Raw genomic sequence first — 18,148 nt, 5'->3', positions numbered from 1 at the left:
CTTGCCTTTCATACCATAATGTTTTATGCTGTTCCCTTTTCCTTAGAGTTTTAGGTGTATTTCGTGTTCTAGATCTCTAATTTGTGGTTTTTTTCTTGAACTTGAAAGGGACATCAAAAGCAAGAACGTGCTGCTGAAAAACAACCTCACAGCTTGTATTGCTGATTTCGGTCTAGCTTTAAAGTTTGAGGCTGGAAAGTCTGCAGGAGACACCCATGGACAGGTAAATCCCGAGTTATTTCCAGGAATGCTCCAGCTGTTAGCTGGATGTGATGGGAATCTCCCTTCAGGCTCTTTGCATGGCCTATCCCCCCTTTTATCCTGACTGGACAATTTGGACAATGAATGTCACTGTAGAAATAACGTGATGTGGACACGCAGCTCTTCCTAGGCAAAGAGAGAGGATTTAATTTCTGACTGAACATTTATACATTTCCAAAAGTACCAGTGGATTGGAGGGTGACAGTGCCACCTCTCCAATGACACTGGACAAACCAACAGTCCATCAGATTTCTCCCCCTCCATAAAAGAATGCAGAACAATCAGTTATTTACATAAAGTGTGTGAGAAAGTTTGTTACAAGAATGGAAACATCAGAAGGCTTAGAAAAACTTTAAAAATCAGGGCAACACAAGAACTTTTGTAATATTTTATTAATTATTTATTTACTGGGGATGAAACTTCCAGGATTTAGTCCTAAGGCAGGAGGAACCATGGCTGTGTTTCATCAGGGACAAAGCAGGGGATTCACTGGCAGCAGGTGGGGCGGTGCCCGTGCTGGGGATGATTGTGGGCACAACCGTGGGTGTTTTGTGCCCTTGCAGGTGGGCACCCGCAGGTACATGGCTCCCGAGGTGCTCGAAGGTGCTATCAACTTCCAGAGGGACGCCTTCCTGAGGATAGACATGTACGCCATGGGCCTGGTGCTCTGGGAGCTGGCCTCGCGCTGCACGGCCGCCGACGGTGAGGGAGCCGCGTCCCACGGCACTGCCCGGGCAGCTGCAGCCCCCTGGCCTGCTGGGAGGGTGGGGCTGGCTGGGCTGGGAATCCCTTCCAACCCCAGCCACTCCGGGTTCTGATTATTGCCAACATGGCGATCTTCCCTTCTCCCTTCCCTGTTTAACTCGTGTTTCCCTCTGCAGGCCCCGTGGATGAGTACATGCTGCCTTTCGAGGAGGAGATTGGGCAGCACCCCTCCCTGGAGGACATGCAGGAAGTTGTGGTGCACAAAAAGAAGAGGCCTGTCCTAAGGGAGTGTTGGCAGAAACATTCTGTAAGTGTGACCCAACCGACTCTGTCCATGCCGTGTTGTGTCCATCACACTGGGGTTTGGGAGGGGCTTCATAATTCCAGATGTTCCTCATCTTAGACTGCTCTTTCTTTAGTGTTAGAAAGTGAGGGATTTTTTCAGTTTTTTGGTGCAGGAAGAGATCCTGGAGTTACTTTGCAGTGAAGTCCCATTTGGTGTCTGAGGGATTCACCTTTTTAAAACACTGGGAGGCTCCAGCAGTGCAGGGAAGGATTTTCCCCCTGCTGTTGTTGAAGAGTTTTTGTTCAATAGTGCAGAGCAAAGCAGAGCTGAGGCCCCACAGGGCACTCGAGGTTCACACCAAACATCCCATGGGACACAAAGGTTCCCATTTGGCAGGTGTCCCTTGCAGTGCCCTTTTTGATGTGTGCTGTTTCCCTGGCTGCTGTCCCCAGGGAATGGCCATGCTGTGCGAGACCATCGAGGAGTGCTGGGATCACGACGCCGAGGCGCGGCTGTCGGCGGGCTGCGTGGAGGAGAGGATCATCCAGATGCAAAAACTCACTAACATTATAACAACAGAGGACATCGTGACTGTGGTCACAATGGTGACAAACGTTGACTTTCCTCCCAAAGAATCCAGTCTATGATAGTTGCACTGGTCATGGAAGTGACCACAGGACTCTTCACTGGAGCTGCTACAGCGCACGGACTGCTGGCGTCACTGCTGTTCCGGGTGGCAAGGACGGACGGTAAGTCTCTCTGGAACATCACCAAGAGGTGTTTATCCTTTGTTTTCCCCCTCCTCCTCCTCCTCCTCCCCACCGTGGATCCATGAGACTTTCTGCATTCCCTGCTTACACCTGAAGGACGTGACTGAGAACCCCTCACGTGCTGATAAGGAACTTAAAATGAAGAATCCGGACCTGAACGGGCTAATGAGCATTTTAAACACTGACATCCGATTTCGTAATCCCTGTCAGAAGAGACTAATTCCTTTAAATGAACTACTGTTATTTTTTTTAAATCAAAAACATTTCATTTCAGATTTAAAAACAACAAAAAAAAAAAGGGTAACTTGTTTTTATTGCATTCGTTGTTGTTTATAAAATGACTATTGTAATGCGACTACGACACAGCTTGTGAATGTTCCGTGTGCTGCTGTTCCGTGTACAGAAACAAGAGTAATCAATGGGATAGAGCAAAGAGGCTTCCAAGTATTACTTAACCTCCCTCAACCAGGTATACCTCAGTTCCACCTCGCTAAATTATGATTGACAACACTAATTGGAATAATAAACCGCTCCGTGTTTTGTAAATGATGTATTCCCAATTCCCTGTGTTATTTAAGAAGGGGAAAGCTTCATGCCCCCAGGAAGTGGCCATTCCTAGAGCCGTGTTTTTAGCCTTTTCTTGTACTCGCTTGTTGTGTATAAAAAAGAAAAAGTGCTGTTTATTGAAAGAAAATTTTCCTTCCTCTTTTAGTTGAAAGCTTTTCCCTCCATTTCCCAGAGTATCTCATCCATTTATTTAACTGAATACTATTTAGGTTTGCTGTGTCTGAGGAATATTTGAAACCTTAAGCATGACTTTTTTTTTCTTTTTTTTTTTTTTTTTTTTAATTTTCTCTGAGCTGTGACACTGGAAAGCTCTGAATTCTTGTTGTTTTTTTTTTTTTAAAAAGAGTCTTTTTCCTATTTATGTTTGTGCCGAGGTCGCCGCGTGTTCCCTGTCCCGCCAGGCAGTGGGGGCTGTGTCACTGTTTCAGGATCACCTCAGGAAGCTCAGTTCCCCCAATTCCTCACCCTCTGCTTGGAGATTTGCAGCTTCCCTCCACTCAAAGCTCGGTGCCATGGGAGGGGAGTGCAGCTCACGGCCTGTGAGCCACAGGTTGAGCCTGGAGTCACTCACAAGGTTCTAGCCACAGATTGCAGATCCTAAATGTTAAATTTCAGGGATAACCTAGTTCTGCTCACAATATGCAATGACCATTCCGAGGTAACGAAAGGAATTTCAATGGCCAGAAAACGAGGAAAAACATGGAAATTCACAACTCCAGCACTGGAGTTCAGGATGTCAAGCCTTGTGCTGGAATTACTGTGACTGGTAGCTGGGTGCCAAAGTGCTTCTCCCAAATGCATTGATTGGATCCTTCACATCAAATTCCAAGGAAAATAAACGCTGTGAGCCCCTGGAGCAGAGCCGGCAGCGGCCCGTGGTGTGCTGTGTGTCCTTGTGTCCGTGTGTCCACACCCAGTGTCTGGAAAGCAGCAGGTGGCAGCTCCTGAAGGCTGGCTGGAACCTGGATCTGGGAACTCCCCCTGGGAGCAGTGGGATGTGATGGATGAAGCAGAGGCAGCTCTGGGCAGGGAGGGAGGAAGGGCTGATGTTCCAGCCAGGGCTGTGGCACTGCTGGTCACAGCTGTGCCTGAGGATCCTGCTCCAAGGGGCCCTTGGAAAAGGGAAGGAGATCCAGTTTGTGGGGTCCTCTTGGCTGGACGCTTCCATTTGTGCTCCACTTTTAATTAAACTTCACTCAGAGCAGGGCAGGACTGGAGTTCTGAACAAATCCCAACCACGGACACCTCGGGGCTTTAACCCTTCCCTGCCAGCACTGGAGCCACTTTTCATTCTTTGCTCTTGGAAATCCAGTGCAAAAATTGAAGCTGTATCCAAGTCCCTCCTTGTGTGTGACCCTCCCAAGGAGCTGCAGCAGGCTCAGGGCTGGCTCCTACCTTTGGGCTGTCCCTGCTCTGTTCCACTCCCGGCTTCCTGGGATTTCCAGCACCATGTAGCGTCCCTGAGGAAAGGCTGCTCTCCCCAAAGCTTTCAATGGCTCAGTGATCTCCCCAGCTGCTGTGCTCCAGCTGTGCCCCCAGGGCTTGGGAATGAATTCCTGTCCCTTCGGAGCATACAGTGAGTGAGCTGGGAGCAGCAAGGGCAGGATGCAGGAGTGCTAGGGAGGATTCTGGCATGGTTCAGGCAGTGCCCTTGCTCCCTTCCTGCCTGGCCTCACCAGCTGTGACTGTTGAGGGTGACAAGTTCCTGTCCCAGGGCCCCAGAGCTGCTGGAGGGGGCTGAACCAGTGCTGCCCTTCCTGGGGCATTCCCAAACTGCCCCCAGCATGGAATGACCCAGGAACCGCAGCGGTGCACTTCTCAAACCTCACCTGTAGCCAGTGCTGAGACCTGTCCTGCTCCCATCAGCATCCACAATCAGTCATCACTGCCTCTCCTCTTTGCCAGCTTTTTTAACCTTTTTAAAGACATTTCTGTTAATCAGGAACACTTGGTACAAAACACAGGAAGCTGCAATACACATCCCTGGGCAAAAGGACTGCAGTAGCATCCTTGATGGAACATCTGTTACCTCAGATACTCAACCAGCAGGACTGCTTTGCTTTCTCCCTCCAGTTTGTTTTTTTCAGTCCATCTCCTCTTCGTTACCTCTCGAGTTTGGTGAGCGATTACTTTAACTTTCCTCTTTGTATTTGTCAGTGTTTTGGGCACAGGTTGTTGTACTACTGTTAAAAGGCACTTGCTGCTTTTCTGCGAGTGCCAAAAAAACCAACCAACCCCCCCTCGCCCTCAATAAAGTGATTGTTAAATATTGTACAAATACAAATGTATACTCTGCCCTCTTCCCCAGCGGGAAAATAAAAAATGTGACTACTCTGACTTGCAAACGCTTCTTCGAAAACTTTATTTTAAAATAAACACAGGGGGCTGGTCCTACAGCAGCTCTTGTGCCAAACTCTTGAGTTTTGCTCCAAACAATCGGGTATGGAAAGATGTTACCTTGTACTTGGCATAAAACAGCCCTTGGTGGCTGAAGCCTGCTGGATTTAACATTTAATGAAGTAAATTCAGTTGTGATTAAAGATTTAATTGGATAAATTTTGCACGTCAAGTCAGATTTGAGATGGAAAAGTGCAGTGTTAGCTGTGACCTGACGGGGCTGTAGAAGGGAGCCAGGAGGGCAGCATGGCCTGAGCCAGGATCCAGAGCCCTCAGCCACAGGGAGAAACCCCAGAGCTTGGGTTTCTCCACGTGGGAACCGAGTGTGAGAGCAGGAGTTGGCACTGAGCTGAGCTAAAGCACCTGGGAGTGAGTGAGGCAGTTCTGGCTGCTGGAAGGGAACTGCAGCACCGTTCTCCCTAGAAAATCCCAAATGGATCAGCAAAGAAAGCTGCTTCCAAAAATTCACTGATCTGAACACCTTCCTGGGGGTAGACATTCCCTGTGCTGGAGCTCCCAGCATCCCAGCAGGGCTGGTGGAGCTCAGAGCCAGCTGAGGGAGGAGGCTGCCCACTGCTTGACATCCGTGGGGCAGTTGGGGTACACCTGCAGGGCATCCATGATCTGGCTGCTGTCCAGCAGCAGCTTCATCAGCAGGTACTCGCGCTGCGCCCGCGCCGACGGCCGCTCCAGCGGCTGCACCAGCTCCAGCTGCAGCAGGTGCTCAAAGGCCTGGGGGAGGAAAAGGGCGACTGGAAGGGAACATTCCTGCCCCAGAACACCCCACTCCCTTCTAGGGCTGTGCCTGACCATCCCAGTGCTCTGGAACTAAAACTGAAATGTTTTACAGCTCCAAAGAAAAATGTGTTTCAGGCTCACCTTCATGACAACTGGCTTCTCGAAGTTGTACATAGAATGTGCCTTCCTCTGGATGAACTTCTGGAACTCTGCAGCAGCAGGAGAAGAAAAGGGGCAGTTAGAAGGAAGTGAGTGGGGCAGGGTTTGTGAAGCTCAGGCACTGCTCTCACCATTGTAAACCATCTGGAAGTTGAACGGCTCTCCATCATAGACCTCATTCAGGTGTTTCATGGCTATGATGAGGCAGATTTCCAGCACAGACAAACCTGCAGGGAAAGACAAGAATCCTGAGTATTTCCCCTGAGCACATCACAAACACAGGCACTTCACTCACTCTGTTTATTCCTCTATTTTTATATGCTCTGGGCCTCACCCACTGCTGTTCTGTATCTATTATGTAAAGAAATTCCAGAATTCAAAGTCTTACAGAATTCACAGAATGACCAGGCTGGGAGAGACCTCCAAGACCATCAAAGCCCAACCCAGCCCCAACAGCTCAGCCAAACCCTGGCACCCAGTGCTACACCCAGGCTCTGTTAAACACACCCAGGGATGGGGACTCTACCAGCTCCCCAGGCAGCCATTCCACAAATATATCACCGTTTCTGTAAAAAATGTTTTCCTAATATCCAACCTGTACTTCCCTTGGCACAGCTTGAGACTGGAGAGGATTGATAAGAGAACATTTGTTTGCTGTGTATTTGAAGCAGAAATGTTCAGGAATGGGCTGTTCCCAAAAAAAGGAAAGAACTCCAAGTATCCAAGTTGGAATTGCTGGACCCACAGGCAGGTGTGGCTCAGAGCAGACTCCATGGGCAATGCCTGTGCAGCTCACACCCACAGGAACACTCCCTACACAGCATCTCCTCCACCAGAATTCCAGGGAGGGACTCGACACCTGCCCTGCTTCCAGAGCAGTTCAGGGGAGCAGCTGGGCTTTACCATGGACGATGTTGGCCTTGGAGTCGGTGCTGTGCTGCCTGCTGGCCTCCTGCAGGTCTGCAGCCGTGAGCAGGGGGTGGTGCACGGTCACTGCGCTGCTGGCCAGCATCTGCAACACACACACAGCTCACTGCACTCCTGCTGGGAATGGACACAGCTCCCTGGAGTGACCCTGGAACAGGAATGGATCAACCCCACACACACACAGCTTCACACTGAAAACCCTGCTAATAGCTGGCACTTCAATTTCATCTTGGTTTTCCAGGCTTAAAACCGTAAAGCTTCCTGATTCCAGGAGATAAATCCTCCTGAACCTGTTTATATCCATGTCAATGGATCAGCACCTCAGAGGCTGCTGCAGGAACGACTCAGAGCTGTTCTGCACCTGCTTTGGTACCCAGGGACACCTCCCACTGCCCCAGGCTGCTCCAAGCCCTGCCCAGCCTGGCCTGGGACACTGCCAGGGATCCAGGGCCTGTCCACCCTCCCAGCCAGGAATTCCCAATTCCCCATCTCCCATCCATCCCTGCCCTCTGGCAGTGGGAGCCATTCCCTGGCTCCTGTCCCTCCAGCCCTTGTCCCTAATCCCTCTCCAGCTCTCCTGGAGCCCCTTCAGGCACTGGAAGGGCTCCAAGGTCTCCCCAGAACCTTTTCTTCTCCGCAGTTTGTCCAGGAACTCCTCACTCATCCCTCCAGAACCTCTATTATGTGCTTTTATTGGGAAGTTGACAGAACAGAAGGTCTCCTTCCAGAGGAAGAGCTCAGCACCATGCTGCAGACAAGGGGAAAGCTGAGCCTCAGCTCTCACCTGCTCTCAGGGAGGCTCTTGGTTGCCATCAGCTCCTTCCCTGGCCTCCAGAGCAGCCACAGGCACAGATTTGGGTGCCCTGCACTAGGAACAATCTGCAGTCTTGTAAGCAGCTCCAGTGCCCATAGCCCCCCAAGAGGGCTCTGCTCTGGTTCTCAGGGTGGCCCTGAGCACTGCAGGAGGAGCTGGGAGCACTGGAGCCAGCCCAGCCCAGAGCAGGAGGTCACACATCTGGGCAGGCACAACAGCCCAGGGGCTTTGCACACTGACACAAGCACAGGGATAGTTTAGGATGGTTAAATCAGTGTTATTTATCCTCTGTAAGAGTGTCAGTGCACTTGTATGAGCTGTGTTCCAAAGCAGAATTAGGGAGGCAGCTTAAATTTAAAAAAGACCCTCCAGGAGAGCTGCAGCTCCTCTGGGGTGATGGAAGTTTAAGTAGAAAAAACAAGTTCCAATATGAGCAGATGTCAGGATTCACCAGGAACCAAAAACAATCTCAGAAAGGAAAAAATAGTTTCAAAGGGTTTCACCTACAGTTTTGTTTCATAAATGGAAAGGCTTGGAGAAGGTTAAATAGCAAAAGCTCAGCCCCATCTGAATGGAACAGTCCATCCTGCCAGGGTAACTGCTGGGGACTTACCCCACTCACTGACACAGCACAGGCTGACAAAGCCTGCAAGGAGCCAGCACTGGCTGAAGCTTAATGAAATGCTGTTTCAGGTAAAGCTCAGCTCAGTGGCCTGAAAACCACGAGAGCTGCTCATGAATTACTGCAAGGAGCTGTCTCAGAAATACCCAGATACACACCAGCAGCAAGTGCAGCGAGCGCAGGTCTTTGGTGTGGTGGAAGAGGTTCTGCAGCACGTCCTGCACTGTTTTATCCTCTGAGAGATGCTGCAAGAAACAATACAGTGATGTTTTAACCACCTCATACTCACTTCTAATCATTTCATACTCACCTGGAAAAATAACAGGTAAATATGTTTTTTAAAGAGCTCAGCTTACACCTGACAATCCAACTGTCATGTCCAACCTCAACTTTCTGGTCTTTCCTGTGACAATTTTACCTTCAGACTTCAATAAGCAAAGATTCTCAATAATAATTTAATTTGTTCCATGTCACACAGCCAGTGAAAGGAAATGCCAATCTTAGGTAAAAGCTTTACACTTTTACTGGTAAAGGATATGTGTGTAAAGTAAACCAGCTTTACACTGCTCTCACTTTAGAATTTTTCCTGAAATTAAGTATAAAATGTTTCAAGTACCTGAACATTATTGTTCCATTTTTGTGCAAAAGACTCATCTGGAAATTCAGCAGGAAGAGAAAGCTGTTTCTTAAATATCTTAATGTATTGCTTAAAATCAAAGGAATTCATCAAATATATCTGTCTGTGGGAGAACCTTGACTTCACTCTCTTCTCCAAGAGCTCCAGGATATCCTTGATGAAAATAAAAAAAAAGGAAAAACAGTAATTAAAAAAGCAGATGAATTTGGTGTTTTCTTTGCTACAGCACAGACAAATCACTGAAGTGTGCTGAAAAAAGAATTATTGAATTCTCAGGCTTAAACTGTTGTAACATAAGTTAAATGTTCTATCAAGCCCTTTGCTGATGATTTTAAGTAATGTGCCTTGCAAAGCCACCAACCCCCCCAGCCCACGTGATGCTCCACATCACACAGGATCATTTGTTGCTAGGAAACCCAGGAAAATGTCTCCATAGATTATGGGAATATTTCAGCTACTTAAGGCTGAATCAAACCTTGCAGCCTATCAGGGCTCTGGACAAGTTGTGTGCTCTCACTGGGGCTGGCAGCTGACAGGCCACGTGCTTTCTGTCAGCCTGAGAGAATACAGCTCAAAAATCCCCAAAAATACTTAAAAGCCAAAGAAACCCCTCAGAAACAGCAGCTGTCACTCTGGAGACACTTCCTTACCTACACTCCAAGCAGGGGATAAAAGGTTCTAAATAATGGGTGAGGAGCACAGCAGACTCAGGACAGTGATGATGCAAAAGGAAAGATTGTAATTTATTAAATCAACAATTAACTTTTCTATTCACTTCCAGAAATGTGCCCAGCTGGGTATCACCTGATCCCAGTCAAACCCAGAATCAGGCTTTGGTAAAAGATTTTAATTACTCTTCTTGTCACAACCCAACAATCCCCAGCACCACCAGTTCATTGTGAACACAGGAGCAGTTCTATCCAATTTCCATCGTGTTCCCCAGGAATTATTTCACACAACCTGCCCACAATTCAACATAAAGCCATTGCAAAATCATAGCAAATTGAAAAGTGAACTTTTGATAGAAAAAGGGATCCTGAGCTCATTTTCTTTCTTTTTTTTTTTTTTTAAGAAACCACCCTACTGAAGTGGTTTCTTAAAAAAAAAAAAAAAAAAAAAAAAAAGAGATTTAAACAAGTTACTACAACTCTGTCCTTTCCAACTGCCAACCAAGAAATTCAGGAGCCCCTCCAAAGAGTGAACCACAGCCTAATACTGAATGTGTGTCCTTAGAAATGTTGGTTTGCTCCTTCAGCAGTGGGCCTGAAGGCTTTGGGCATCTTCAATTTGCTCTCAGCACAAATTTTTTTTACATCCCCCTTCCCAATACAAAAGTTAGAACAACGGATAATTGAGCAAAGTCTCTTAGGAAATTAAGGTTCCAGTGAAGGAGCAGTCATTCTAACTAAGACAGAAGTCACTTTAAAACAGCTAAAAACCTGCAATGAGGAAATGCTATTTCTTACCTGCCTGCAGGTGAGCCCAATAACTGTCACTGGGGTCTGTGCAGACTGGGAGATGTCAAAGAGGTTGTAGAGCAGGGTCTGGTTCTTGTGGTGGACAAACAAATCAAATTCATCCAGGACAAACAAAATTGGGCAGCTGCTGGTTCGGTCTCCTGAGAGAAATTTGGAGAGTTAGCAGGGCAACTCTAGCATTAGACTTTCATTCCTACAGCTTTCTTTAATAATGGGGTTAAAAATGCAAAATTTCCTTTCAGCTTTTCACTAAGCCTCCCTTTCTACAGGTCCAACAGCAAAAAGGAAAATACATGGAAAAACTGGGAAGGCTTTGTAGTGTTCTGCCAAACAGCATTTCTGGCTGCAAGGAAGACCCACTTGGCCAATTTTATTTTAAAAACAACATTTTTAATAACATCAATCTGGATAAAAGAATCTGTCCTTCACAGCTAACACCACATGCAAGCCTTGTTAAAATTACAGCAGGTGTATCTATCAGTATCAGGTGTATACATTATGTTCAGTATAGTAATCAGTATTAACTATTCTTTACAGTATTTTGTAACCATGACACATTCTTGGGCTAAGTTCCGTCATTCCACCTGTAAAGTAGAAGAAAAAGCTCCACTTTCCAGTCAAGTGACTCAGTTCCAGAATAGGGATTTTTATTGTTTACCTTTCCTCAGAGCTTCAAGGAGGAAGGCAAGGTTCTCAGCAAAACTGCCCTAGACAGAGAATAAAGAAGTTTCAGAATAGATTTGCAGTGTCATTCTCAGAATTGTCTAATTACAGTAAATTCAGACTTGCAATGGAGGCCATTCCCTTCCAAAACTCTGCTTTCAAAAATGCCCAATGGTTTCAAGCTGTGTAATCATAAACTCCTCAGGACAAGAAGAATGATAACTCTACATTCATCCATGTTTTCCCAGTCTGAAATCCCCAAACTGCCCCAGACAGGCAAAAATTAGTGATCAGGAGAATGCCTGCAATCAGCTAAATTCACAGGCAGCTCCATCCTCCTGAAATAGCTGTTGCATCCTCATTTTCCAGCCACACACATGGAAAAAGTGCCACCTAACGTGTTCCACTGAGAGGGAGCAGGGTGCAGGGTTTAACTGGCAACTTCACTGAACAGATGGAAGCATCAAACACTTCTGAAAACAACCCTGAATGGCTGTGCCCACCCTGGTCCAGTTCCACACATTGGCCCACCCTGCAGCACTCCAGTGTGAGATGAGAAATAATGAACTGAAGACCACAAGTTCTATCAAAGGGGGCAGAAAAGCCAATTTAACCTCTGGATGTGAGTTGCAGAAAATGAGGGAAATTTATTTTCAAGCACTTCGGTCACTCTTTTTAGGACTGTCCTCAGTACAAATGTAAATCAGTTTATCTGTGGGAAAAGGGAAATGGCAGCCAATATTTTAATTGAAATTCCATGGAAAATGAGAGCTCTAGGAAGCCTGGATAGATTTCCTTTTTGGATAGACCAAAAAAGAGTTGATAATATATTAAAGATCCTGCTTTTTTGGTTGAATTCTTTGTTTAAAAACGTTAGAAACAACATTTCCAAATTCCCCACATCTCTAAACAAAGTTTCTTTGGAATACTTAAGTTTGGAATACTTAAGGAATACTATTAATAATAAATACTTAAAGAATACTATAAATAGTTAATATTTTGGAATCACTTTGGAATACTTGTTTTTCTGGATCTTGTTGAGACAGACTTCCCTTTTTCCCTCCTGTAAGGCACAGGTTGGTGGATTTTACAAAATAATAAGAATGCATCAGTACTGCTCCCTCAGCAAAGGGAACCCCAGCTCCTGTGTGGAGCTGCTGGCAGTCCCAGCCCAGGCAGGTCCTGCAAGCTCCATCCCACAGCCCCAGAGTCCCAGGAAAGGGTTTTGGAGGGTGAGTGAAGTCACTCACAAAAACTTTGTCCCCAACCACATTTTCCAGCTGCAGCTGCCTGGTGATCTCCTTCAGGGCCACTTTATCATTTGTCTGCAGAAGCCCTGAAAGAAAAAGATTCCTCATGAAGAACTGGCAGCTGTCCTTCACTCCCACTAGAAACTTAACAGCAGCTTCTCTCCCTAGCCAGCCTTACAGAGCTTTTTGCCTTTTTAAATCAGACTGGACAGGAGTTTTCTGTACCTGACAGGTGACTTAATTCTGTCACTAAGAGCACAGAAGTCCCCTTCATATAAAGAAATACAAAGAGAGGCAATTTGGAGCTCACAGACAAACACATCCATAGTTTAGGCTGGACTAAATCACTGAAAGCAAAAATTTCACTCAGTACATCCAAAACACAGAACTGAATATATCAGAACCCTGGATCAATGATGTTTTACTTGCCATTCAGATGGACTTCCAAGAGGTTCTCTCTCACTTGTTCCATTTCCCTGAGGTCCTTTAAGACATGATTTAATAACTAGGAAAGAAAAAATACAGAATTTCTGTGAGAAGATTAAGTTTTTAACAGCGAGGAACATGTAACTGCAGATATTATAGGAGAGGAAACAGTGTGTAAGGTTTCATTTGAGAACATGTTTGAGTAATTTCCAGCCTCAAACACTAAAATGACAACTTTGCCTTCACCAGCCGTGACTGTGGCAATTACATTTGCTCATTCTGCTGAACTGGAAGGGAAAGGAAAATAATTCTGGTATTTCAGTCACTTATTTTTTGGGCTAATATCTGGGGCTTTTGCCTTAATCAAAAAGCTTTATGAATTTGAGATGTGAGAGAATTTGACTCTTGAGTTGGTGCCATATTCAGCTTCATGGCTTTTTTGGATGATGTAGAAAGAAACTCTCTGCTTTAAATCTTAAAAGAAACTCTGCTTTATTCTTTTCTTCTGGTAGACAAACTTAAAACTGCACAATTGCACCAACTGCTGCTTATAAAACTCCCAAATTTGGTGTCTATCAAAAACTTGTTACTAGTAAAAATTTGTATTGAAATATCTGTAAGTAGTGGAAATGTTAAATTTAAAAATTAAAAAGCTACTATTTGCTTTGGCTTCTTCAGAGGAGCATTTGTAGCTCCCACCTATATGCAAGTACAAATATACACACATGATTTTCTTTACTCCAGCATCTTTCACTTGACATATAAAGAGGAAGTAATCCATTCTGCATAAGTGATTTTGCTTATATTCTGTCTGAAAGGACCACAAATTTTCATCACATCTTTTAATGTAAACATTAAAGACTTGAGGGTTTGAATAATGTTGAAGTATTAAGCACTTAAGTTAGAGGCCAACCCTTCATGTGCCTCAGCTAAGGGGAATTCCCTTAAAATACAAAACCTACACTTATAAACCAAAACCACCAAAAAATATTCTGCTCCATGGCAGGCAACAATATTCCTGACCATTCCCTGCATACACACAGCTGTGGAGAAGCCCACCCCTCAGACTACTCCTTTTAGAGCTTTTGGATGCCTTTGCATCATTTCTACAGTGAGGGCCCAAAACCAAGTTAATTAAAGAATAATCAGACCATGGCTTTAATTGCAAAGACGAATGTTAGGAACAGATTTCTCCATGCTGTTCCTGAACAGAATTTCCAGAGAAAGCCCTGGAATGTTTTGAATTTCTATGCAAACCATTAGCAATTCTGTCTGTAAAACCAGGCAGAGCTGCAAAGGCTCCCAGGACTTCAGTGAGGCTCTGCTGGACCCACACAAAGCTCCAGGAGCTGCTCCTACCGCCGTTTTCCCGGATCCCCGGGGGCCGATAATGAGGGCGGAATTGCTCTCCCCGTGCACCGTGGTTCTTTTCAGCAGCTCCAGCAAATGTCTGTGTAGAAAACAGAAACAGGCTGAAATCCTCAAAGCTGACAACACCCCCCAAACCCAGGGAAAATTCAAAGAGTAACTCGATCCACTTCATCTTGCTCTGAGAGCCAACACTCAGGGCATGCAAAATGTAATACAATAAAGTACAAAGGGCTCAGTGATCAGAGCTCTTAAAATACTTTAAAATATTAAAACATGCCCAAGTTGAGAGTATCACTAATTCATAAAGTTCTGCAATTCTCTGCCGTGAAAGGACAGACCTCAATAATTATTTCTTTCTTTAGGAAATAGATTGCTTTCTGGCTACCACTGTTCCTCACCAATTACCTACAGATAGACTCATCACCTCAAACCACATTTAAAGTGCTTACAGCACCCTCTGACACCTGCAATTCCCAAATGCTTGGGAAATCACACCCCAATAATGCAATTCCCAAATGCTGACACATCAAGAATGTGCTTTTGGAATATGGGATACTGACAGCCTGCTATTGCTTCTGAAGGGGTGAGGGAGCCAGCCAACACATGTGAGCTTGGTCCCTGCTGGAGAGCCAGCTCCAGCCAAGAGCCCTGACACATCCTGGGAAGGGAAAATCACTGCTGGGGAGCTCATTGTGTTTTCCCTGCAGAATTATTCACTACCAGTGGCACATTGAGCAGGACACAGCCTGGAAATTGCTTTTCAGAATTCCAGTATGAACGGGGGAGGCTTGTTTTGTAAAACTGACATAACAGAAATACATTTCCTCACAACAGCAATAAAATGCCTATGTGAGCTCTGCAGGTACAGTACACTGTTTTAATAAATGGTTCTGTCCTTCTTGTAATGAAAACTTGGGCTCACTTCAGGTGATTCCACTTACATAAAGTCAGCCTTGGAAAAATTAATTGTTTAAAACAAGTCCTTTAAATACATGTTTGTTATCTGCAGAATTTGACCTGCATCTGTAAAATGATCAGTACTGGGACAGTGTTATTGTCCCACTAAATCTCTTCTTCCTAACCCTAAACTCCCCCTCTGGATGGTTCCAGAAATAGGTTTAAATATGGGTTTCTGCTTCAACAAACACAGTGTTGGCACAGAAATTTTAAGATTTACTTCTAACACAGCTCACCAACAAACAGGAGAAAATCTGAAGTAAAAATGAAGTATCACAGCAGGAGAATTTAACTTCTTGCTTTGCCAGGCCATTACACAAAGCCTTAGGACATGCACTGAGAGTATCAAAAAGAAAAGTGCTTCATGAACGAGAAATGCAAAACAAGGACAAGAAATCCAAAACTCAGAGCCTGACAAAAGGAGGGAACAGTTGTATAAAAACTGTCAGAATCAGAGGCAAATAACTGCTGGAAGCACTGGGCTGGAAGTTATTTAAACCTGCACCATTTAGCAACACAGAGAGGCAGCAAATTCTGACTTCAGCAGACTATTTCACTACTGCAGTTAAATTAGAAGTCACTGAGTCCTGGAGCTGCTCACTCACCTGTACTGCTGCTCCATCCCAAACAGTTTTCCAGCAGCACAGTGGTGACAGAATCTTTCTCGTAAGATTTTTTGCACCTAGGGATGTAACACAGCACAGGAAAAATGTTTGGGGCTGCAAACAGCAGAATTTACCAATGATGTAACTACAGCAATAAAATAACAGTAAATTAGGCACTTTTGTGGTGTTACAAATATTCTACAATACATTAATTTTTACTGTTATCAAGGATAGAAGGGTCTTGAAAGTAAGAATAAAGTTGCAGGAGGCAGAATATTGTATAAATGTTATATAAAGGAGAAAAAGCTACTAGAAGAGATTAAAATACACAAGAAATCACTGATCCAGGAATAATTTTTTGCAAGATGCATTACCATTTTTAATGAACAACTTTGGAAAAACAGGACAATAAAGGCTTAAAAAACCAAACTAAAAACTGATTTGGCAGCTGCTGTCCTGCTGCTAAAAAAAGTCACCTGGGTTCTAATTCACCCTACAAACTGGAAAACAAAAAAATCTTAATGGATAAAAATAGATTTATGCAATTCTGCTGCCACAAACAGTTACAAATGCACAAGACCATCCTTTAAGTTTTTTACCACATGATTACTGTAACACTTGAAGCAAGCAAGCAGGTGGGAAGCTGAAAGAAATACAGATACAAAAGCCATTTAGTGCCCTAACAACTGTATCCAGATCTGTACAAGTCTTTCTAACTGGTCTAGGGAAAAAAAATACAATGACATGAATGAAGAGGGTGGAAAAGTTGCATAACTTGAAAAGAAAATAATGAATAAAGATGAAACTGACCTGGGAAATGCACTCAGCACTTTCTGCACTGCTGTCCTTCAACTTTCGCTTGCTCATTGCAGAAGGTTTCATCTTTGGAGAAAAGAAACATTTTATTAAATAGCACTGCTTTCCAAACAATCCCGGTCAGAAACTGTAGTTAGATGTTGGTCATTTTTAAGGACTGTAATGAATATCTATTCTTAACTAATAAAGATGCAGCAGTCCATCTTCCTTAGTGAAAAAGACCCAAAACACTGAAATAATTTAAAATTTATTTCTGATAATATTAAACCCATGTCTTTACACATCTCCTAAACTGCACTGGCTTTAGGGTGCTTTACAGAGTTTAAAATAATGTCTTTTTGTTTTTGCAGCTGGAACAAGCTACAAGCACATGGGAACACATTAAGACACAACAATTAAGTTTTTACAGGAATAACTGGCCCTCAGTGTTTATAATGTGCAGCCCATAACAATAAGCACAGCAACTCTCTGGACAAGCTGGCTCTGAGGGGGACTTGAAGGGGTTCTAAAGGGATTGGGGGGCCCTAAAGAGATTTGGGTAGATCCAGAGGGGGTTTGGGGGGAAACCTTTAGGGACTGGGGGACCTTGGGAGGGGGGGGATCATGATGGGATTGAGAAGTTTGAGTGGGATTCAAGAGGGCCTGAGAGGGGCTCTAGAGGGGGATCTGGGTGGGAATTACAGGTCTTGAGGGGGACTGAGGAGTGGTCCTGGGTAAGGTTTGGGGGTGGTCCTGAGGGATTCGGGGTGAGGAATTTATGGGGGCTGGAAGGGTGTGGGAATGCTCTGAAAAGGAAGGGGGTGGAGAGGAGTGTCTGTTTGGGGAGGGATTTGGGGAAGGGCTGTGGGAATGGGGAAGGTGGGGGGTTGATTTTTCGGAGCTGGGAGAGTCTGTGACGACCCTGATGAGAGAAAGAGCCTGGGAGGGTCCATGAGGGGCTGTGGGGACGCTGAGGGCGGGTTTTGGGAGGACCTTGAGAGGACCCATGAGGAGATGGGGGGCGGTCCTACAGGGCTTGGAGGGTCCTGGGGTCACCTGTCCGGCCCCCCATCTCCCCTCACGACGTTTCTCGCCTCTTCTCCGACACGTGAGGGCGGCCACCGCCACTCGCACGCTCCCCTCAACCCTCACCTCGCCCCAGCACCCGAGACCCCTCCGGCAGCCATTCATCCCCTCAGAAACCGATCCCCCGTTACCGTCCTTACAGGCTGCATCCGCAGCTCCCTCAGAGACGCCAGAGCCCGAGCAGATGAAGGGCGGGCGGGAGGGCGCATCCTCCGCTGCTCGGCACGTCCCTCCAGCAAAGGAGACAGGCTAAGACAGACGACGGCTCTCCCTCTGCCCGCCCACCTCACCTGCCCGCGCTGCCCTCACGGCGCTTTCCCGCCCTCAGGTGAGGGAGGAGAGGGCGGGACCGGCCGCGCGCGCGCGCGCGGGCTCCCACCGGCCCCCGCGCACCGCCCCCCTCACGTCACCGAGCGCTGCCCTGCCCTCCCCTCCCTTCCCCTGCCCTCCCCTCCGCACTCGTCACTTCCTCCCCGTCCATTTCCCCCCTCCTTCCTCCCCCTCATCCCCTTCCTTCCTCCCTGTCCCGGATCCGTTTCCGGGAGCGGCGCGCGCGGCGCTGTGGGAAGTCGTCGTCTCCCCCCCCCCCACCCCCCCCCCCCCCCCCGTTTTCCCCCCCCCTTCCTCCCCGCGG

At 46.2% G+C, this 18,148-nt stretch overlaps 2 protein-coding genes across 2 annotated transcripts in view; one reads left to right on the top strand and one right to left on the bottom strand.

Annotated features, from left to right (window-relative positions):
* The window catches only part of ACVR2A (activin A receptor type 2A), a 51,967-nt gene extending 47,041 nt beyond the window's left edge, over positions 1-4,926 (top strand). The window contains exons 8-11 of the mRNA XM_009087772.4: positions 109-223; positions 825-963; positions 1,143-1,273; positions 1,705-4,926. Coding sequence (XP_009086020.1) covers positions 109-223; positions 825-963; positions 1,143-1,273; positions 1,705-1,899 — 580 coding nt within the window. The 3' untranslated portion in view covers positions 1,900-4,926. The remainder of the gene's footprint in view (positions 1-108; positions 224-824; positions 964-1,142; positions 1,274-1,704) is intronic.
* ORC4 (origin recognition complex subunit 4) lies at positions 2,840-17,874 on the bottom strand. The gene is made up of 14 exons (XM_009087771.4): positions 17,655-17,874; positions 16,444-16,515; positions 15,634-15,710; positions 14,060-14,150; positions 12,704-12,779; positions 12,275-12,360; positions 11,020-11,068; positions 10,350-10,501; positions 8,863-9,036; positions 8,405-8,491; positions 6,787-6,895; positions 6,015-6,110; positions 5,866-5,933; positions 2,840-5,718 (listed from the first exon to the last, which is right to left on the bottom strand). Exons 1-14 carry the CDS (start codon positions 17,721-17,723, stop codon positions 5,530-5,532), a joined length of 1,395 nt encoding a protein of 464 aa, XP_009086019.3. The 5' UTR covers positions 17,724-17,874; the 3' UTR covers positions 2,840-5,529.
* Between the last annotated feature and the right edge of the window lie 274 nt (positions 17,875-18,148).

The sequence above is a fragment of the Serinus canaria genome, chromosome 7 (genome assembly GCF_022539315.1).
Source record: "Serinus canaria isolate serCan28SL12 chromosome 7, serCan2020, whole genome shotgun sequence".
NCBI classification, from domain to species: domain Eukaryota; kingdom Metazoa; phylum Chordata; class Aves; order Passeriformes; family Fringillidae; genus Serinus; species Serinus canaria.
This window is presented reverse-complemented; position numbering and strand designations above follow the sequence as displayed.

Coding starts and splice junctions, on each gene's coding strand:
- ORC4 (XM_009087771.4), bottom strand. CDS start 17,723: ATGCGCCCTCCCGCCCGCCCTTCATCTGCTCGGGCTCTGGCGTCTCTG. Junction 14,151..15,633: donor GGGATGGAGCAGCAGTACAG/GTGAGTGAGCAG, acceptor TTTTCTACACAG/ACATTTGCTGGAGCTGCTGA. Junction 12,780..14,059: donor GGGGATCCGGGAAAACGGCG/GTAGGAGCAGCT, acceptor TTTCTTTCCTAG/TTATTAAATCATGTCTTAAA.